At 44.7% G+C, this 22,564-nt stretch overlaps 1 protein-coding gene across 5 annotated transcripts in view; it reads left to right on the forward strand.

Annotated features, from left to right (window-relative positions):
- The window catches only part of diaph2 (diaphanous-related formin 2), a 727,774-nt gene that overhangs the window by 49,335 nt on the left and 655,875 nt on the right, over positions 1–22,564 (forward strand). For all 5 annotated transcript variants that reach the window (XM_055927231.1, XM_055927234.1, XM_055927235.1 and 2 more), the window contains 2 exons: positions 14,021–14,125; positions 19,337–19,357. In XM_055927231.1, the coding sequence (XP_055783206.1) occupies positions 14,021–14,125; positions 19,337–19,357 (126 nt within the window). The remainder of the gene's footprint in view (positions 1–14,020; positions 14,126–19,336; positions 19,358–22,564) is intronic.

A 22,564-nucleotide genomic window follows, 5' to 3' on the forward strand; every position in this document is an offset into this window, starting at 1 on the left:
GCGTTACAGTAGTGGTAGTGGAGGTTGTAGTGTTAGCGTTACAGTAGTGGTAGTGTGGTGTAAACGTTACAATGGTGGTAGTGTAGGGTGTAGTGTTAGCGTTACAGTAGTGGTAGTGGAGGGTGGTGTGTTAGTGTTACAGTAGTGGTAGTGTAGGGTGTAGTGTTAGTGTTACAGTAGTGGTAGTGGAAGGTGTAGTGTTAGTGTTACAGTAGTGGTAGTGTTAGCGTTACAGTAGTGCAGTGTAAACGTTACAGTAGTGGTAGTGTGGTGTAAACGTTACAGTAATGGTAGTGTTAGTGTTACAGTAGTGTTAGCTTTACAGTAGTGGTAGTGGAGGGTGTAGTGTTAGTGTTACGGTAGTGTAGTGTTAGTGTTACAGTAGTGGTAGTGTTACAGTAGAGGTAGTGTGGTGTAAACGTTACAGTAATGGTAGTGTGTAGTGTTAGTGTTACAGTAGTGTAGTTTTAGTGTTACAGTAGTGTTAGTGTTAGTGTTACAGTAGTGTTAGTGTTACAGTAGTGTTAGTGTTACAGTAGTGTTAGTGCTACAGTAGTGTTAGTGCTACAGTAGTGTTAGTGCTACAGTAGTGTTAGTGCTACAGTAGTGTTAGTGTTACAGTCGTGTTAGTGTTAGCGTTACAGTAGTGTTAGCGTTACAGTAGTGTTAGCGTTACAGTAGTGTTAGCGTTACAGTAGTGGTAGCGTTACAGTAGTGTTAGCGTTACAGTAGTGTTAGCGTTACAGTAGTGGTAGTGTTACAGTAGTGGTAGTGGCTCAAACAAGTAGGGTGTAGTGTTAGTGTTACAGTAATGGTAGTGTTAGCATTACAGTAGTGGTAGTGGAGGGTGTAGTGTTAGCGTTACAGTAGTGGTAGTGTTACAGTAGTGGTAGTGGAGGGTGGTGTGTTAGCGTTACAGTAGTTTAGTGTTACAGTAATTGTAGTTGTAGTGTTAGTGTTACAGTAGTGTAGTGTTAGCATTACAGTAGTGGTAGTGGAGGGTGAAGTGTTAGCGTTACAGTAGTGGTAGTGGAGGTTGTAGTGTTAGCGTTACAGTAGTGGTAGTGGAGGGTGGTGTGTTAGCGTTACAGTAGTTTAGTGTTACAGTAATGGTAGTTGTAGTGTTAGTGTTACAGTAGTGGTAGTGTTAGCGTTACAGTAGTGTAGTGTAAACGTTACAGTAGTGGTAGTGTAGTGTAAACGTTACAGTAGTGGTAGTGTGGTGTAAACGTTACAGTAATGGTAGTGTTAGTCTTACAGTAGTGTTAGCTTTACAGTAGTGGTAGTGGAGGGTGTAGTGTTAGTGTTACGGTAGTGTAGTGTTAGTGTTACAGTAGTGTTAGTGTTACAGTAGTGTAGTGTTAGTGCTACAGTAGTGTTAGTGTTAGTCGTGTTAGTGTTAGCGTTACAGTAGTGTTAGCGTTACAGTAGTGTTAGCGTTACAGTGGTGTTAGCGTTACAGTGGTGTTAGCGTTACAGTGGTGGTAGCGTTACAGTGGTGGTAGCGTTACAGTGGTGGTAGCGTTACAGTAGTGGTAGCGTTACAGTAGTGGTAGCGTTACAGTAGTGGTAGCGTTACAGTGGTGGTAGCGTTACAGTGGTGGTAGCGTTACAGTGGTGGTAGCGTTACAGTGGTGGTAGCGTTACAGTGGTGGTAGCGTTACAGTGGTGGTAGCGTTACAGTGGTGGTAGCGTTACAGTGGTGGTAGTGTTACAGTGGTGGTTGTGTTACAGTGGTGGTTGTGTTACAGTGGTGGTAGCGTTACAGTGGTGGTAGCGTTACAGTGGTGGTAGCGTTACAGTGGTGGTAGCGTTACAGTGTTAGTGGTAGCGTTACAGTGTTAGTGGTAGCGTTACAGTGTTAGTGGTAGCGTTACAGTGTTAGTGGTAGCGTTACAGTGTTAGTGGTAGTGTGGTGTAAACGTTACAGTAATGGTAGAGTGTAGTGTTAGCTTTACAGTAGTGTTAGCTTTACCGTAGTGGTAGTTTAGTGTTACAGTAGTGGTAGTGTTACAGTAGTGGTAGTGTGGTGTAAACGTTACAGTAGTGTAGTGTTAGTGTTATAGTAGTGGGTGGTAGGGTGTAGTGTTAGTGTTACAGTAGTGGTAGGTTTAGTGTTACAGTAGTGGTAGGGTGTATTGTTAGTGTTACAGTAGTGTTAGTGTTACTGTAGTGGTAGTGGTAGGGTGTAGTGTTAGTGTTACAGTAGTTGATATGTAGGGTGTAGTGTTAGCGTTACAGTAGTGGTAGTGTAGGGTTATGTTAGTGTTACAGTAGTGGTCGTGTAGTGTACGCGTTACATTAGTGGTAATGTAGGGTCTAGTGTAAGCATTGCAGTAGTGGTTGTGTTACAGTAGTGGTTGTGTTACAGTAGTGGTTGTGTTACAGTAGTGGTTGTGTTACAGTAGTGGTAGTGTTACAGTAGTGGTAGTGTTACAGTAGTGGTAGTGTTACAGTAGTGGTAGTGTTACAGTAGTGGTAGTGTTACAGTAGTGGTAGTGTTACAGTAGTGGTAGTGTTACAGTAGTGGTAGTGTTACAGTAGTGGTAGTGTTACAGTAGTGGTAGTGTTACAGTAGTGGTAGTGTTACAGTAGTGGTAGTGTTACAGTAGTGGTAGTGTTACAGTAGTGGTAGTGTTACAGTAGTGGTAGTGTTACAGTAGTGGTAGTGTTACAGTAGTGGTAGTGTTACAGTAGTGGTTGTGTTACAGTAGTGGTTGTGTTACAGTAGTGGTTGTGTTACAGTAGTGGTTGTGTTACAGTAGTGGTAGTGTTACAGTAGTGGTAGTGTTACAGTAGTGGTAGTGTTACAGTAGTGGTAGTGTTACAGTAGTGGTAGTGTTACAGTAGTGGTAGTGTTACAGTAGTGGTAGTGTTACAGTAGTGGTAGTGTTACAGTGGTGGTAGTGTTACAGTGGTGGTAGTGTTACAGTGGTGGTAGCGTTACAGTGGCGGTAGCGTTACAGTGGCGGTAGCGTTACAGTGGCGGTAGCGTTACAGTGGCGGTAGCGTTACAGTAGTAGTGGTGGTAGCGTTAGTGGTGGTAGCGTTAGTGGTGGTAGCGTTACAGTAGTGGTAGCGTTAGCGTTACAGTAGTGTTAGCGTTACAGTAGCGTTACAGTAGCGTTACAGTAGTGGTAGCGTTACAGTAGTGGTAGCGTTACAGTAGTGGTAGCGTTACAGTAGTGGTAGCGTTACAGTAGTGGTAGCGTTACAGTAGCGTTACAGTAGCGGTAGCGTTACAGTAGCGTTACAGTAGCGTTACAGTAGCGTTACAGTAGCGTTACAGTAGTGGTAGCGTTACAGCAGCGTTACAGTAGTGGTAGCGTTACAGTAGCGTTACAGTAGTGGTAGCGTTACAGTAGTGGTAGCGTTACAGTAGTGGTAGCGTTACAGTGGTGGTAGCGTTACAGTGGTGGTAGCGTTACAGTAGTAGTAGTGGTAGTGTTACAGTGGTGGTAGTGTTAGTGGTGGTAGTGTTACAGTAGTGGTAGCGTTACAGTAGTGTTAGCGTTACAGTAGTGTTAGCGTTACAGTAGCGTTACAGTAGCGTTACAGTAGTGTTACAGTAGTGGTAGTGTTACAGTAGTGGTAGCGTTACAGTAGTGGTAGCGTTACAGTAGTGGTAGCGTTACGGTAGCGTTACGGTAGCGTTACGGTAGCGTTACGGTAGCGTTACGGTAGCGTTACAGTAGCGTTACAGTAGCGGTACAGTAGCGGTACAGTAGCGGTACAGTAGCGGTACAGTAGCGGTACAGTAGCGGGTACAGTAGCGTTACAGTAGAGGTAGCGTTACAGTAGAGGTAGCGTTACAGTAGAGGTAGTGTTACAGTAGAGGTAGCGTTACAGTAGAGGTAGCGTTACAGTGGTGGTAGCGTTACAGTGGTGGTAGCGTTACAGTAGTGGTAGCGTTACAGTGTTAGTGGTAGCGTTACAGTGTTAGTGGTAGCGTTACAGTGTTAGTGGTAGCGTTACAGTGTTAGTGGTAGTGTGGTGTAAACGTTACAGTAATGGTAGAGTGTAGTGTTAGCTTTACAGTAGTGTTAGCTTTACCGTAGTGGTAGTGTAGTGTTAGTGTTACAGTAGTGGTAGTGTTACAGTAGTGGTAGTGTGGTGTAAACGTTACAGTAGTGTAGTGTTAGTGTTATAGTAGTGGGTGGTAGGGTGTAGTGTTAGTGTTACAGTAGTGGTAGGTTTAGTGTTACAGTAGTGGTAGGGTGTATTGTTAGTGTTACAGTAGTGTTAGTGTTACTGTAGTGGTAGTGGTAGGGTGTAGTGTTAGTGTTACAGTAGTTGTAATGTAGGGTGTAGTGTTAGCGTTACAGTAGTGGTAGTGTAGGGTTATGTTAGTGTTACAGTAGTGGTCGTGTAGTGTACGCGTTACATTAGTGGTAATGTAGGGTCTAGTGTAAGCATTGCAGTAGTGGTTGTGTTACAGTAGTGGTTGTGTTACAGTAGTGGTTGTGTTACAGTAGTGGTAGTGTTACAGTAGTGGTAGTGTTACAGTAGTGGTAGTGTTACAGTAGTGGTAGTGTTACAGTAGTGGTAGTGTTACAGTAGTGGTAGTGTTACAGTAGTGGTAGTGTTACAGTAGTGGTAGTGTTACAGTAGCGGTAGTGTTACAGTAGCGGTAGTGTTACAGTAGCGGTAGTGTTACAGTAGCGGTAGTGTTACAGTAGCGGTAGTGTTACAGTAGCGGTAGTGTTACAGTAGCGGTTGTGTTACAGTAGCGGTTGTGTTACAGTGGCGGTTGTGTTACAGTGGCGGTTGTGTTACAGTGGCGGTAGTGTTACAGTGGCGGTAGTGTTAGTGGCGGTAGTGTTACAGTGGCGGTAGTGTTACAGTGGCGGTAGTGTTACAGTGGCGGTAGCGTTACAGTGGCGGTAGCGTTACAGTAGTAGTAGTGGTAGTGTTAGTGGTGGTAGTGTTAGTGGTGGTAGCGTTACAGTAGTGGTAGCGTTACAGTAGTGGTAGCGTTACAGTAGTGGTAGTGTTAGCGTTACAGTAGCGTTACAGTAGCGTTACAGTAGTGGTAGTGTTACAGTAGTGGTAGCGTTACAGTAGTGGTAGCGTTACAGTAGCGGTAGCGTTACAGTAGCGGTAGCGTTACAGTAGCGGTAGCGTTACAGTAGCGGTAGCGTTACAGTAGCGGTAGCGTTGCGGTAGCGTTGCGGTAGCGTTGCGGTAGCGTTGCGGTAGCGTTACGGTAGCGTTACGGTAGCGTTACGGTAGCGTTACGGTAGCGTTACGGTAGCGTTACGGTAGCGTTACGGTAGCGTTACGGTAGCGTTACAGTAGCGGTAGCGTTACAGTAGCGGTAGCGTTACAGTAGCGGTAGCGTTACAGTAGCGGTAGCGTTACAGTAGCGGTAGCGTTACAGTAGAGGTAGCGTTAGCGTTACGGTTGTGTTAGCGTTACGGTTGTGTTAGCGTTACGGTTGTGTTAGCGTTACGGTTGTGTTAGCGTTACGGTTGTGTTAGCGTTACGGTTGTGTTAGCGTTACGGTTGTGTTAGCGTTACGGTTGTGTTAGCGTTACGGTTGTGTTAGCGTTACGGTTGTGTTAGCGTTACGGTTGTGTTAGCGTTACGGTTGTGTTAGCGTTACGGTTGTGTTAGCGTTACGGTTGTGTTAGCGTTACGGTAGTGTTAGCGTTACGGTAGTGTTAGCGTTACGGTAGTGTTAGCGTTACGGTAGTGTTAGCGTTACGGTAGTGTTAGCGTTACGGTAGTGTTAGCGTTACGGTAGTGTTAGCGTTACGGTGGTGGTAGTGTTAGCGTTACGGTAGTGGTAGTGTTAGCGTTACGGTAGTGGTAGTGTTAGCGTTACAGTAGTGGTAGTGTTAGCGTTACAGTAGTGGTAGTGTTAGCGTTACAGTAGTGGTAGTGGTAGCGTTACAGTAGTGTGTGGTGTTAGTGTTACGGTTGTGTAGGGTGTAGTGTTAACATTACAGTAGTGGTAGTGTTACTGTAGTGTTAGCGTTACAGTAGTGTGTAGTGTTCATATAATACCAGTGGCTGCTGGCTACCTGAGAGTCACATTAAGGCTGCTGTGGCTTCCACTCTGCCACAAGGAGTGTGTGTGTTGTGCAGCGTCCTTGGGTTCTTTAGTCTTGATGTGCACAGCTGGGCCCCGGAGTCGGAGCCCCTGATATAAATTCACAGCGGTAAATCCTCTGATGAAATCTCCCATTGGAGGAAGCGTCTTTGGCGAGGAGGAGGCGCTGTGGCAGGATTCTTAATGTGGGACCTGGTGCTGGGAAAACAGCGAGCCGCCATGTGATACACGTGTGTTATTCCTCATTTAGCCAGCGACAAACCCCCTTCTTTATGAATCTGTACCTCTCCCCATCAGCTCCATCGCTCCCATCTAACATGAACATTCAGGCACGTTTCATACTAGGACGGACTAGGAGGGACGAGCATGAGGTTGTGATGACCGGCGGATGCCTCAGGATGGACAAGCGGACAGAGACGTGTCACTCCTCTTCTCTAGGTCATGCCCTCCAGACCAACACGTCTGTCTCTGTGTGAATAATGTTATTGGAACGACCACCGCTCGCCTGGTCCACCGCTGTGAATCACGTTACGTACAGAGACACAGTCAGAGATGAGCAATAGGCAGCAGCATTGTACATAACACGCTACTCGATCTTGGCACAATGTTCCAAGGATGCACCCCAAACGGCACCCTGTCCACTCTCTTATCCTGCAGGGTGGATATCATACCAACCTGTCGCTATTGTGGAAGATCATTTCCTTGGCCTATTCTTTATACAGAGCCCACTGATACATCGTACTCCAGCCTAACTCTTCTGTTTCCACGGGTAGTTATCACTGTCACTAGCTGTGGGTCGTATCCACATTACCTTCCGTTGCTTTGCCTGTTTATTTTATTGCTTGTCTGTCATATTCCGGGTTTTCTAGAAGGAGAATACCTGGAACCGATGTGTATCTGTGAACTGCCATCAACATGCCTCCACCTGTTCTTCTAGTTTTCACTTTTATGAGCTCTGTATGATTCCTCTTTTCAGCCATGGCAGGTAATAGATCCAAATGATGACCCTCGTCCCCCCACCTAATGCCCACTGAAGTCGTAGAAATAGAGTGAGAGACCGAGAGAATGAAAGTGACCATTGCAGAGTGCTGTGTGGATGAGGCTTGTTTGAGCCTTTATGTGCCTGTGCCTCACTGCCAGGAGCAGCATTCTCCATAATAACAGCCTCTCTGTGATTCTCCATTGCAGTTACACTTTCCCTCTGCACTTAAACCACAGAGGAGGAGAGACACAATGTACCCCTATACGCCATGAATCAAACTTGTGTGGCAGTGGAGAAAATGATACATTTTTCACAGTCAAAGCAAATCAAAACAATGCTTTCTCTCCTCCTCCTTCCGTCCTACTGGATTGTGACTCTTGTCCATATGCATTTCAATAGAAGACAGATATGACGGTACACTATACATTATCCCTTGCAATCGGAGCCAATGGAAGCCCCAAGCTGCGTTCAAAGGCAGCACATATCTCCGCATCGCATTTCTTTTTATTATTCGTTAAAAACATATTTTTTTTTACCCCTTTTTCACCCCAATTCCGTGGTATCCATTTGGTAGTTTTACAGTCTTGTCTCATTGTTGCAACTCCCGTACAGACTCGGGAGAGGAGAAGGTCGAGAGCCGTGCATCCTCCACACAACGTCCGCTTAACCCGGAAGCCAGCCACACCAATGTGTCGGAGGAAACACCGTACACCTAGCGACCGTGCCAGCGGCGCTGGGCTAAATGTGCGCCGTTGGGTCTCCCAGTCGCTGTCTCCCAGTCACATGGGTCTCCCAGTCGCTGCCGGCTGCAACAGAGCCTGGACTCGAACCAGGATCTCTAGTGGCACAGCTAGCACTGCGATGCAGTGCCTTAGACCACTGTGCCACTCGGGAGGCCCCGCTCTGTGATTTCAGACGTATCTGAGGCAGTCTCAAATCTCAAGTTGTTTCGCACAGTATTCAGGCCATGCAGAGTTGAGGCCCAGTCCGTTCGGCTGAAAGAACACACGCAGATGTCTCCACTACCGCCAGATAGCTCCACACACAGTCAAGTGTTTGGGGTTGCCTGTGTAAATGTTTAATTTACCCGAGTCGGCAGCCAGGGATATCTTGGGATTCTTCCACGCAGACCTGCGAGGATATCATTATGAATGGATCATAAATCATTTTTGGGAGGCGGAACACAGAGAAGCTTTTCTCTTCCAGTTGGCCCAGATGAGTACTCAGCAGGCCCAACTGTCTGTCCCTTCATCCCCCCTTTATTCTCCACTCTGCGTTTTGCCTTGTTTAATGAATGCCAATTAACCGGCCAAATTAGCAGAGTTCAGAGATGAATGAAAAAGCCTACCGTTCCCTCCATTAGAAAATGTCCAAATGGTAAAAGTTTCTAGCCCCCCCCCCCCTACCCTTATTCATAATAACCATGATGCTGTACCTAGTGGGTCATGATACCTTAATGGTATATGATGCTGTACATAGTGGGTCATGCTACCCTTAATGGTAATAACCATGATGCTGTACATAGTGGGTCATGCTACCCGTAATGGTAATAACCATGATGCTGTACATAGTGGGTCATGCTACCCTTAATGGTAATAACCATGATGCTGTACCTAGTGGGTCATGCTACCCTTAATGGTAATAACCATGATGCTGTACATAGTGGGTCATGCTACCCTTAATGGTAATAACCATGATGCTGTACATAGTGGGTCATGCTACCCTAAATGGTAATAACCATGATGCTGTACCTAGTGGGTCATGCTACCCTTAATGGTATATGATGCTGTACATAGTGGGTCATGCTACCCTTAATGGTAATAACCATGATGCTGTACATAGTGGGTCATGCTACCCTTAATGGTAATAACATGATGCTGTACCTAGTGGGTCATGCTACCCTTAATGGTATATGATGCTGTACATAGTGGGTCATGCTACCCTTAATGGTAATAACCATGATGCTGTACATAGTGGGTCATGCTACCCTTAATGGTAATAACCATGATGCTGTACCTAGTGGGTCATGCTACCCTAAATGGTAATAACCATGATGCTGTACATAGTGGGTCATGCTACCCTTAATGGTAATAACCATGATGCTGTACATAGTGGGTCATGCTACCCTTAATGGTAATAACCATGATGCTGTACATAGTGGGTCATGCTACCCTTAATGGTAATAACCATGATGCTGTACATAGTGGGTCATGCTACCCTAAATGGTAATAACCATGATGCTGTACCTAGTGGGTCATGCTACCCTTAATGGTATATGATGCTGTACATAGTGGGTCATGCTACCCTTAATGGTAATAACCATGATGCTGTACATTGTGGGTCATGCTACCCTTAATGGTAATAACCATGATGCTGTACCTAGTGGGTCATGCTACCCTTAATGGTATATGATGCTGTACATAGTGGGTCATGCTACCCTTAATGGTAATAACCATGATGCTGTACATAGTGGGTCATGCTACCCGTAATGGTAATAACCATGATGCTGTACATAGTGGGTCATGCTACCCTTAATGGTAATAACCATGATGCTGTACCTAGTGGGTCATGCTACCCTTAATGGTAATAACCATGATGCTGTACCTAGTGGGTCATGCTACCCTAAATGGTAATAACCATGATGCTGTACATAGTGGGTCATGCTACCCTTAATGGTAATAACCATGATGCTGTACCTAGTGGGTCATGCTACCCTTAATGGTAATAACCATGATGCTGTACCTAGTGGGTCATGCTACCCTTAATGGTAATAACCATGATGCTGTACATAGTGGGTCATGCTACCCTTAATGGTAATAACCATGATGCTGTATATAGTGGGTCATGCTACCCTAAATGGTAATAACCATGATGCTGTACCTAGTGGGTCATGCTACCATTAATGGTAATAACCATGATGCTGTACCTAGTGGGTCATGCTACCCTTAATGGTAATAACCATGATGCTGTACATAGTGGGTCATGCTACCCTAAATGGTAATAACCATGATGCTGTACCTAGTGGGTCATGCTACCCTAAATGGTATTACCCATGATGCTGTATCTAGTGGGTCATGCTACCCTAAATGGTAATACCCATGATGCTGTATCTAGTGGGTACATTACCGTAATGGTAATAACCATGATGTTCTGCCTTTCAACAGCCACAGACTATACTGTACCAGGCAATAGCCTACAGAATTAGAGACAATAATTTAAATCCCTTCACCAAATGTTAGATCATATAGTAGACATATACTGTAAGGTTGATTTATCTATGGCGGCGCCCCAAATTTCTTTCACCATGCACTACTTTTGACAAGGGCCGAAAGTAGTGCATTATATGGGGAATAGGGTCCCATTTGGGATGCAGGCTATCTCTGTTATATTCTGGGCTATACATTAGTGATGGGGGAAATAGATAGTTACATATCAAGATATTCTTTTTGAAGATGTATTGTATCGTTTCACAATATCAATATTATTGTTGTGTTGGCTTTACCTGCCCCAAAACTCATAGCTTGTTCTCCATCTTATTTTTAAATAGGGAGCCAATTTGTTTTCAGCACTTTCATTTCCATGACTGATCAACACATGTTTTCTCGTGGCTCTCCCTTGTCTCTCTGTAGCAGACATATGGTGAGCAATATGTCTGGAAAATCGCATCACAATGAAATCACAGTATCGAATCGTAATGCATATAGAATCGCAGGACATATCGCCTCAACACCTAAGGATGGTGATATCGTATCTGGCAGTTCCCAGTCCTCCTGTACATCCAAAACCACCACCCTTCAGCAAAAGAAGCTCAGCCAACTCACTGTGTACAGAAAGACATCAAACAAAAGAAAAACACACAATTCTCCCACTAGAGTGCAGCCTTGTTCCACAGCAGCAGCACTCAGCCACATCACTTTAGCCATGTGTTTTTCTATGTCATTCTGTCCATACCTTTGTCTGAGAGTGCTCCAAATAAACATCCTCCCATCCTCCTACTATCCTCATCATGTCATTCCCCTGCTTTTAGTGCTCTTCTTTCCATCCCTCACTCCCTCCATCCCCTCATCTCTTTGACAAGAAAGGGCCTTTTTGTGATGCAGAGTAAAACGTAGCATGTATGCTGAAGATAATAGCTAATGAGACATTGGCTACTGTCCATCCAGGCGCTGTGGTATGACAGTGTTGGATGGTAATCATCCTTACCCATCCACTGTACAGGCAGTGTTGTATGATATCCACTCTGTTGTATAACATAGGGTAATGCATCATGGCCTAACTCTTCTGCTTCCAGGAGTAGTTATCACTGTCGCTAGCTGTGGGCTCGTCCACATTACCTCCTATTGCTATGCCTGTCTGTCATATTGCCTATAGAGAGGGGGGGGGACTGGACTGTGTACCCCAACTGTAGTACAAAACCCTATAGAGAGGGGGGAGGAACTGTGTACCCTCAACTTTAGTACAGAACCCTATAGAGAGAGGGAGGGACTGTGTACCCTCAACTGTGCTACAGAACCCTAGAGAGAGAGGGGGGGACTGTGTACCCTCAACTGTAGTACAGAACCCTATAGAGAGAAGGGGGGACTGTGCACCCCAACTGTGCTACAGAACCCTATAGAGAGAGGGGGGAACTGTGTACCCTCAACTGTAGTACAGCAGCTGGACATAAAGTGCTATGACGGTTTACCTTTTCTTGTATAGCATCCTATTTATTTAAGTGTTAATGCCCGAGAAGCCGGTGTTTGTTAGGCCCGATACATCCTCCAAACACCGGCTTCGAGGGCATTATCACTTTTGTACAAAGGGTTACCAACATATTAAATTAATGATTGACATATCTTCATTAAAAATGTTATTTTGATGAATTTATTCGTACTATTTCATCCTTCCACAAGATATAGTCTCGACACAAATCTAGGGTTGCTACCCAAGCCGGCTGGTTGTTCTATCAGTTCGGTTGCCAGAGACATGACCCAGTCATTCAGTCTTTTTGTTCTGTAGCTATGGACGTGACCCAGTCGTTCGTTCTAAATGTTCCATTGCCATACTGACTGGCAACATTCTTATCCCTTGCTTTCTAGCTAGCCAACTACGGCTAACTTACAGTCACATCAAACCGTGCAGCCAGAATAAAAACAAAGTAGCTGCATTTGCATTTGTTTAAGCTGTTTTCTAGTGCTGTTTATTTGCGTATTCACCTGGCATATAAAATGTTCTCTCTCATCAGGACACTGCTGTTTGAGAGCTAGCCAGCAACACAGCTAACACAATCACTTCAAACTGAAGCTGGAAAGACTGCAAACTTTTTACCTATTTCTACTGATATTTCTTTGTATATATCCATAATAATAATGCTGATTCATGATGTCGACTGGCTATGAAAAGCTGCCTGCCTGTCTGTCTCTCATCCCGACTCGTTCATTACTATGTGACAGCTGGAGATTGAATTTGAATATTGAAACAAAGTTGCAAATGTCAGAGAGACCAGACCGCAAGGTTTATACAGTTCTCCACTGTTGAAAACTAAATGTTGGTTTAAAAGTAATGTGAGTTAATGTCTTGTTGCTTTTTAGAGTCTAAAAGACATGAGGTAATGTCTAGATGCTTTTTATAGTGGAGATGAAGTTTATAAATTGCCTGGCGGGGCTGATGAGACAGTGGATTACGCAGTCAGATGGAACAGAGTAAATGAGCATTTTAACAGCATAGATTTAGCCGGTGGCAACTTGTAGAATAGACACTGGCTGGAATACGGTTTTAACCAATCAGCATTTAGGATTAGACCCCCCCCCCCCCCGTTCTTTAAACCCTTTTATAAACTGGATGGTTCGAGCCCTGAATGTTGATTGGCTGACAGCAGGGCTATGTCAGACCATATACCACGTGTATGACAAAACATTTATTTTTACTGCTCTAATTATGTTGGTTACCAGTTTATAATAGCAATAAGGCACCTCGGGGGTTTGCGGTATATGGCCAATATAAGGCCTGTATACGTTGCGTCGTGCATAAGAACAGCCCTTAGCCGTGGTATATTGGCCATATACCACACCCCCTTGTGCCTTATTGCTTAAGTAAGGACTGCGTCTTTAAGAGCAACAAACAGTGGGAGAATCATTGACTGTTTCCATTTGAGTGAAGAGTGTTGACATCCTTTAAAGCAGCAATCAGCAGTTAAAACAATAACAAAACGTATTCCCCCCTGTTTCGGTAAAAAGCTCTGGAATTGTATGCAAGGACTGACCATCTATGATATCACAATTATAGTTATATAATTTAACAAAATATTTTTTATTTGACTTTTTACCCTTTTTTCTCCACAATTTCGTGATATCCAATTGGTAGTCTTGTCTCATCGCTGCAACTCCCGTACGCACTTGGGAGAGGCGCAGGTCGAGAGCCATGTGTCCTCCGAAACATGATCCTGCCAAGCCGCACTGCTTCTTGCCATACTGCTCGCTTAACCCGGAAGCCTGCCGCACCAATGTGTTGGAGGAAACACCGTACCACTGGCGACCGTGTCAGCGTGCATGCGCCCAGCCCGCCACAGTAGTCGCTAGAACGCAATGGGACAAGAACATCCCGGCCGGCCAAGCCCTCCCCTAACCCGGATGATGCTGGCCAATTGTACGTCGCCCCATCATGGGTCTTCCGGTCGCGGCCGGTCTGCGACACAGCCCGGGATTGAACCAGGATCTGTAGTGACGCCTCAAGCACTGCAGTTCCTTAGACCGCTGCGCCACTCGGGAGGCCGACAATTATAGTTTTAACCATGTTTTTAGGCTATATATTGTTTGTTTAAATTGACTTTGTTTACAAACATTGGAGTAAAAGAAGCTTAGATTTTGGGTTCTGATGGGGTAGGACAGTTCAACTAAGAACATCTTCAATCAATGTAGTTGGAGTCTTCATGGATTTTAAATAACCTTAACTTCCCGTTATGTGTCGTATTCATCTGTCCTCACTCTCTGTGTTTGTTTCCTCAGGAGGACATGAACCTGAATGAGGAGCGTAAAGCCCCCCTCCGTGGGAAGGACCTGAGTACCAAGAGAGAGATGGTTGTCCAGTACATCTCTGCCACCGCCAAATCTGTAAGTCCTTGTTGTAAACCAATGGGCTTTCTGCATTATATCTGTATTGTAACCATTCTAACCTACTCTCACCCAGGGTAGTAGTAGTTAGTGGGCATGAAAAATAAGATATTCTATTCTACCAAGACGCTACAGAATTATGAGATTAACCTGCTCTGCTTCCTTTCTGTCGCTCTTTCTCTACCTGCCCATCACTTTCTCACTCCTCTCTCTCTCTACCTGCCCGTTTCTCTCTCACTCCTTCTCTCTCTACCTGCCCATCGCTCTCTCACTCCATCTCTCTCTCTACCTGCCCGTCGCTCTCTCACTCCGTCTCTCTCTCTACCTGCCCGTCGCTCTCTCACTCCGTCTCTCTCTACCTGCCCGTCGCTCTCTCACTCCGTCTCTCTACCTGCCCGTCCCTCTCTCACTCCGTCTCTCTACCTGCCCGTCCCTCTCTCACTCCGTCTCTCTACCTGCCCGTCCCTCTCTCACTCCGTCTCTCTACCTGCCCGTCGCTCTCTCACTCCGTCTCTCTACCTGCCCGTCGCTCTCTCACTCCGTCTCTCTCTCTCTACCTGCCCGTCGCTCTCTCACTCCGTCTCTCTCTCTACCTGCCCGTCGCTCTCTCACTCCGTCTCTCTCTCTCTACTTGCCCGTCGCTCTCTCACTCTGTCTCTCTCTCTCTACCTGCCTGTCGCTCTCTCACTCTGTCTCTCTCTCTCTACCTGCCCGTCGCTCTCTCACTCTGTCTCTCTCTCTCTACCTGCCCGTCGCTCTCTCACTCTGTCTCTCTCTCTCTCTACCTGCCCGTCGCTCTCTCACTCCGTCTCTCTCTCTCTACCTGCCCGTCTCTCTCTCTACCTGCCTGTCGCTCTCTCACTCAGTCTCTCTCTCTACCTGACCGTCACTCTAACTCCGTCTCTCTCTCCTTGCTCAAGCCCCCAATCTCTGATTGCCGCCTCCGTTTTATTTATTTTTAACCTTTTTTTCCCGCATGCTTTATCAAACCACTTTAGATGTAGCGCAACCGTAACTCTGTGGCTTAATATTGGGGAGGGATCAAGTTTTCATTTGAATTTGGAACGCATCGCTGTCCCAAAGCGGCATAATCTTGCAACATGACACTTTCATCACTCAAAACCAATAAGAGCAGTAAACCCAATGCGTTTGAGGGTAATCCCAGGGTTTTAGGGTGAATTCTCCTATTCTCTTTATGAAGTTTAGGGCCCCTACTGAGGATAGACTCCCGTCAACACAAAAGGAAAAGTGATTTCTTCTCCCGTCTACATCACTCCGACTCCGCTGGCCTTTGACATTATAATTTATTACCTCTCTCATTGTTATGGTAATTAACTGGCTTTATTAATAATGATGATGATCAGAGATGATTGAATTTTTCACCGGGCCCATTATGTTTTGTGAGCACTGCTATATTATTCAGATGAACAGCCGCCTCTGTCTGGGTGAAAGGGACGTGTACTGTATTTCAGGGCCTTCCCTACCCCTCACATTCTATAGGCCCTGTAGGTGGGAGCCGGGTCAGAACCATGTCAGGATAGAATATAGACACAGACACACACAACCTAAGGTAGAAGTGGTCCGGGAACCAGTTTACATGAGTTTAGATATGTTTATGTGTGATAAGTGCCTGTCTGCAACACGGCAGAGCAAATCCTCTCACCCTGTTAGAAACCCAATCTATCCCACTGGTTTCTGTAAATAAGGAAGACATAGAATTTCCCTGGCGAATTAGACTCCTGTAGGTGAAGGGCAGGCTGGGCTACGTTTCAAATGGCCCTATGGCCCCTGGTCAAAAGTAATGCACTACACATCCAAGGATGGTTCTTGAGTAAGGCAGATTTTTGGTGGTGGATTTTTGATTGATGGAGTGGAATTGAGGCGTGGTGCTAGATTTGACATTAACATGGTATGTTGTGACAACATCTTCATTGCATTTCAAGATTTTGGGTTAATTTTGGGAATCTTGTGGTGGAGTGTTTTCACAGCTAATAATATGATGTGCCTTATTCAATCTTTGGGTGTTCTCTTCCCCTTCTAAAGATGATCGTCATCCTATGGAATCCCCGTTTTTAGGGTCTTCTTTATATGCGTGATTGCTTGCTTCCAACAGAATTTTCCGTTTGCAGGAAAATGTACTAATAACGTAGACTCTCAATCACACACCAAGTCACCTCTTTCCTGTGTGTCTATCTGTTCTAGACTGGATCATTGCCCCTTATCTTCTAATAGAGACCATAGAAATATATAAAGTAGAATGGCATCAGTAGAATGGGAGCTGTCTGTGTACCATCTATATTTTAGTTTGTTCCTTATGGGTTATGTAGACAGAGAAGAAAGGGTTAATTTGAGAGAGCAATAGAGAATTCCATCAGCTCTCCCAGCAATACCTCAAATCCATCTAGGTGAAGTTGTAAGTCAGTCTATCCCTATTATGTTTCAGGTACAGCACAGTATGTAGACCGGATTGCATTGAGAATGAAGGTTTAAAGTGCAAATATTGGTGGAGCGACAAATGTGTCCCCAACATCCTGTGGCTTTTTCTGCTTGCCTGAAAAACAGCCATTTTGAGACTCAGTACATATAACTAGTATCCTTTATTATTCTGGATAATGTTGCAATTATTTCTTCCCCAAATCTATTAATGCAGTATGTCATCCAACATATAGTTTTATCAGTCTTCTATGAACAGTATGACCATTAGCGTGTTGAAATACTGGAGTATATTTCCCTGCAGCTATTAGGCTAAAAATACTAGCTAGCTAATGGGACTACAGGGTTGATTATTAGTTTGTTTGTTCTCGCCCAACATGGCTCCTCTCCAGAGTTGTATTTTTCATACGTTGCTGCCTCGCTACTTTATCACCGAGCAAGATGGAGAACTCTTCCCATATACTACCAGGGTGCCTCTGTGGGAGCCTTTCAAATTACCCCCCAACACAAAACAAAGATGACTGTCCCAAATGGCACCATATTCCCTATGTAGTGCACTACTTAAGATTAGGGCTTTGGTCAAAAGTAGTGCACTACATAGGGAATAGGGTGCCATTTGGGATGCACTCACCATGTCTTTTTTTAAAGGAGAATGTTTCTATTGGCGTTGACCCTGGTCATTTGAATATGAAGTGCAGCTGTTGCAGCAAGTGTAGCTGTCCTTGACCATTAACGAAGCATGAAGCGCCTTTTCTTTCTCTCCCCTCTCTTCATTGTAATTTTATTTCATTCTGACAAATGCATGCCTTTCACGCTAACACAATAATTTCCCCTCTATTCCCAGTGTGCTGGAAAAACATCAACTTTGCTTACTTCTCTTTTGCCTTGCAGATGACTTCCCTGTTCCAGTTCAACATGTTCAGTGTTTCATGATGAGTGTGATGGTCGGGTCTTGAGGGGAAACTAGTTCAAATGTTTTGAGCAGCCATTTTGCTGCCTTTGTACCAACACAATGTGAAATCAACATCCTGGTATTTGAAAGGGAATTGACCAATCATTAATCACCAATATGCCACCCCGTTCTCTCAGTGAAGGCTGACAGTTCGTCAGAGAATCAAGGCCTTCATCTTCTCCTGTCACACTGTTATCTGGTCTAGTGAATAATAAAATCCTGTATTTTCCCTACACCATGAGAAAGGATGCTAATGGTAATGACAGTAAGAGGAGAATATGAATAAATACTAGCGCTCCTGATAAGATGACATCTCCCTCAGAAGTTTGTTTACTAGGGAGTTGTTCTATAATGGCGCGCTAGAGGTCCTCATTAGCATACAATAACCAAGCATTCAATTATTATTAGAATTAGCTTTAGGTCCTGTTTTTTCCTCTGAGAACTGACAGGAATTCTATCACGGTTTTATCGAGAACGAGGTGTTACCTTGCGCAGGGAAATGGATGTAAGCACTCAGTGCTATTCCTCCTCAAGCTCCTCCCTGACACATCTACTTTCTTTTTTCTTCTAGATAATGTCTGTTCTTTTTGGTCAAGCTGCCAAAACAGCAAGCCTGAAGAGAAACATGTTTAATGTTCTCACCGTGTAGTCTTGTCAACGTTAAAACAACACTGGAGACAGCAGTAGTTCCCTGTTGTCCCTGCCTCTATGTGATTCAAAGTCCCAAATCTCCCAATAATAACCTGACAGCATGATCCCTCAACGTTAGACAATGACATGCTAGATTCATCAGAGGACGACTGGGGAAATGTGGATTTATGGTGAAAAGCACAGTGCACATGATCAAGCGGCAACACAGTTAAAAGTGACATTATTGCCGTCATAAACGCTGATGGAGGTGAGGGAAGCCGAGCGTCAAATGGGAGAGTGGGAGAGAAAGACAGAGAGAGAGATTGATAATGAGAGAGGGAGATAAAGAATAGGAGATGAAGAGAGGACTGCAGAGAGAAAGAGAGGACTGCAGAGAGAAAGAGAGGACTGCAGAGAGAAAGAGGACTGCAGAGAAAGGGAATGAGTGAAGGAATGCAGAAAAGCGAGAGAGGCAGAGTTGGTGAGAGAGGCAGAGATAGTGACTGTTTTCCCTCACTTGATGTGCAGTGACTTTGTAACTTCCTGTGATCAGTGCGCACTGCGCTGTGCTTCTCGGAGTGCAGCTGGCTGGCGAGAGAGAGGTGTGTTCAGCTGCAGATTAGAATACATTTACTGGGCTGACAGACACCCTCCCACTGCGAGACACAGCGCCGCCGCCGCCGTAATAGAAAAAAACGCTTCCAATTCCCCACCACTATTGACAGATAACAAGGTTAAACTCCAGAAATCATGCTGACTACATGGGCTCCAAGGTGCTACGAGGAGTTGCTCAGTCTGACACCTGAAGTCAAGCGCAGATGGCAGCTGATTGGTTTTGGCTTTGGGAACCTTGTTAGCCATGGACAAACTGTCGTTGTAGCGGTTAATTCTGTGCTAAATCGATCAAGCGCAAAGACAATTAGGGCGTTTCCCTATCAACCCTAACACTGCATAGGGACCGAGTCACTAGAGGTCAAGTGAACTAGACACTCCATATTGGTTGCCAAACGAACAGACACTGTCTTACATGATCGTTTGGTACAGCTAGGAGAGTTTAGTAGTGTGTGTAGCCTATGTAATGTCAGAATAAGGTGCGGTTGATACCCCTTACAGTTGACAGGTAATTCTTGGCCTACTAATGATTGTGCCGTTGTCTTTTTGCATGTTAACTCCTCTTCGCTGACCGCTGCATGCAGATCACTGGGAGCAAAGTCACGGTAAGTACACCCTTTATATTATTACGCATAGTGAGTCGTGTTCCTCTCGTGCCTTTCTCCATCTCCTCCCTGCCCCCTCCCCCTCTCCTCTCCATTCCCCATCTCCTCCCTGCCCCCTTCCCCTCTCCTCTCCATTCCCCATCTCCTCCCTGCCCCCTTCCCCTCTCCTCTCCTTTCTCCATCTCCTCCCTGCCCCCTTCCCCTCTCCTCTCCTTTCTCCATCTCCTCCCTGCCCCCTTCCCCTCTCCTCTCCATTCCCCATCTCCTCCCTGCCCCCTTCCCCTCTCCTCTCCATTCCCCATCTCCTCCCTGCCCCCTTCCCCTCTCCTCTCCATTCCCCTTTCAAAAGATTCTAGGCAGTTTGTCCCTGAATGCGCAAGGTTATCATATTTATGGCTTTAATAATAAAAAAATCAGCATTGATATTGCTAATAGACTGTGATTTGGAAAGGCTATAAATTGTTTATGCAATTCTTACATGTAAATTGAAAAGATTTACCAAGGAGGGATTTCTAAATTATACAGCCTTGCAAAGGGAGCCCTTTTGTTGGTCTAAGCCGTTTCTTTTTTTTAAATGGATTGTAGACTAACCCGTATTAGCATTTAAATATTGTAATACCAGGGATGAGCAATAGTTTTTAGGCAAATAATGATAATCTGCAATCTAATCTGTTTATTGGAATGTTTTGCATCTAAATGGCTTTCATTGTGTTAGTTATTTCCTTGAGACAGCACACTGAGAGAATGCATCACTTAATTAGATTGCATTACACACACACACACACACACACACACACACACACACACACACACACACACACACACACACACACACACACACACACACACACACACACACACACACACACACACACACACACACTGATTGAAGAGTGGAATATATTAAGTTCATTTTTCCTCAACCTTCCAGAAATCTGAAGTTGGTTTCAATTTAGCGGCCGGGTATTCACCACAATACATTTGAAAACCCCTTGTCTCAATCCCACAACATTAAGGCACGTCACCCCTGTCTCATAAATGTAGCTGTTGTTGCTGTCACTCCCTCACTAGCCCCCACTAACCCAACCCCAATAATCTGTATAAATATACACTGTCCAAGGGGCTGGTGACGCTTCCTCATTTCTCTGCCACTGTAATACGGTAATTGCAGATCTGCTCTGGCAATTTATCACAAAGTGGAGCCCTATTGCCTGTTGTGAGGAGGCAAGCCTGTTTTTTTGGGCAAAGCTTTTGGGAAAAAAGCCCTCTTATTGCTTTTTGCTAGCGTGAGTTGTCACCTTGAATGGTGTTTTATTGCCTTCAGGATTAAGGAGGCCTACAGGCTTAGAGAGAACGAGGACCAGGTAAACCAGCCAGTACGCTGTGACCTAGTGGCACCTTATTCCCTATATGATGTACTGCTTTTGACCAGGTTAAAAGTAGTGCACTACCTAGTGAGTAGGGTGCCATTTGGGACAAAGTCCTGGTCTGTGCTCTACTGATGGGCCCAGACAAACCTTTCCACTGTTTGACTCGCTCTACAGACAGATGTTTTGTGTTTAGTTTCTTTGCCAAACTGTTATTTTGCGCTGGGTTATTTCTGCTGAGTAAGTAGATTTCTTCAGACGTTGTTATGAACCAAGATGTGTTGTCTTCTTGATCAGCAGGAACAGGGTTCAGAGGTGTATCAGAACTGTTGATCCGAGAGCAGAGGTCTACTTTGAAGTATGGAACCGTCTGAAAGTTTGCCACGGAAGCTTCTCCAAACTCAGTGTGCTAGTAACATTTTGCGTCCTCTCTAACCTCTCCCTCCGTCAGAATCACACATCCGTGCCCGTGTATCGGGCTAACAAAAAGCTAACACTGAGGAAGCTGTCAGTCTAAAAGCTCCACTCAGAACCTAAAGTACCAGTCAAGTGAGACGTTTAACTCAGTTAGCACGGCGTGACTACGGTTAGCTTCAGCTCGGCCTGGCGGACTCAAAATCTTCACGCTGTCAGCGCAGGGCCTCCAAGGGAGCTTTCCTTGAGCTGTGCAGTCGTGGTGGTGTGGGAACTGAAGTAGGGCTGGGCGGTAAATCAAAGTATTTTGAATTAATAAAAAATAAAAAATTGAGACATTCCAAATGCCTATATCGCAGAATCAAGCTTTTTTTTTCGTTATTTTTTTCGTTTTTATGAGCGTTTATGTACCTTTGTTCTCATGTGTTTTTGGTCTCCACTCATTTGCTCCTTCTGTGCTGTGCGCCTTCCCATTTACACCAGAGATCTGTATACTGTATAATGACGAGATGCTCATGTTTCTTGGGTCCAACCAAGAGAGATATTATTATGCTGTAATAGAGAAGTGAACCTTTCCAACCATATCCTGTTTATGTTTCAACTCCTCAAACTTCAAGCAGAGCAGACATTACTATAATGGATGTATCAATGAACATTCATTATGGAAATGTAATGCTCAGTTTGTCGCGCCCGCATTACGCTACCACTTATCGCTAGCAGCATTTTAGTCAAGTAAAGATTGTTATACTAGCTGTATAGTCTGTGTTTTATAAATGTGCAATAAGCATAAAACATTTTATTTAAGGAATTGGCAACTCGTTCTCATTCTGAGAAATATGGTAGGCCACTTTATTTCAACACCTGAGCAAAGTGGACAGGCTAGCACGCTGTTCAAATAGTTGGAGACGAACAGAAGGTTGTGTTCATAACAGTTCAACTGTTCTGCCTTGTTAGCTGAATTCAGAGCTTGTGAAATTATACCTAGATCCAAGTTGGCTAGACTTGAAACATGAATATTAGCTGGCTACGCACTAGCATGTGTGCTTGAGAGATTGTTTATGAGACCTGTGTTCTTTTTCTATAATGCCTGCCATATTCTTAGTGAATGTGCATTGTGCATGGTTCTGGGTAAATTTGTAACAAAAAGGGCATTTATATAGACAGACCTGAAAACCAGATCAGTGATTATTGCAACAAAAAGAAGCAGGTACAACTATTTTTATTAATGGATCTTATGGTTGTGGAAGGCATGTTCAGCCTAGGTATAACTTGCCAAGCTCTGAATTAATTTGATTATTGCTTACTGTTTTACATGCTGTGTATTTTACAACACAGTTTATTTAGAGAAAAAATATCAAGATGTATATCGCAGTGTGAATTGCCTCCAATTCGGTCTGGCCAGCATGTCCACATTCACCGCCACCGC

Source organism: Salvelinus fontinalis, chromosome 6, assembly GCF_029448725.1.
Source record: "Salvelinus fontinalis isolate EN_2023a chromosome 6, ASM2944872v1, whole genome shotgun sequence".
Taxonomy (NCBI): Eukaryota; Metazoa; Chordata; class Actinopteri; order Salmoniformes; family Salmonidae; genus Salvelinus; species Salvelinus fontinalis.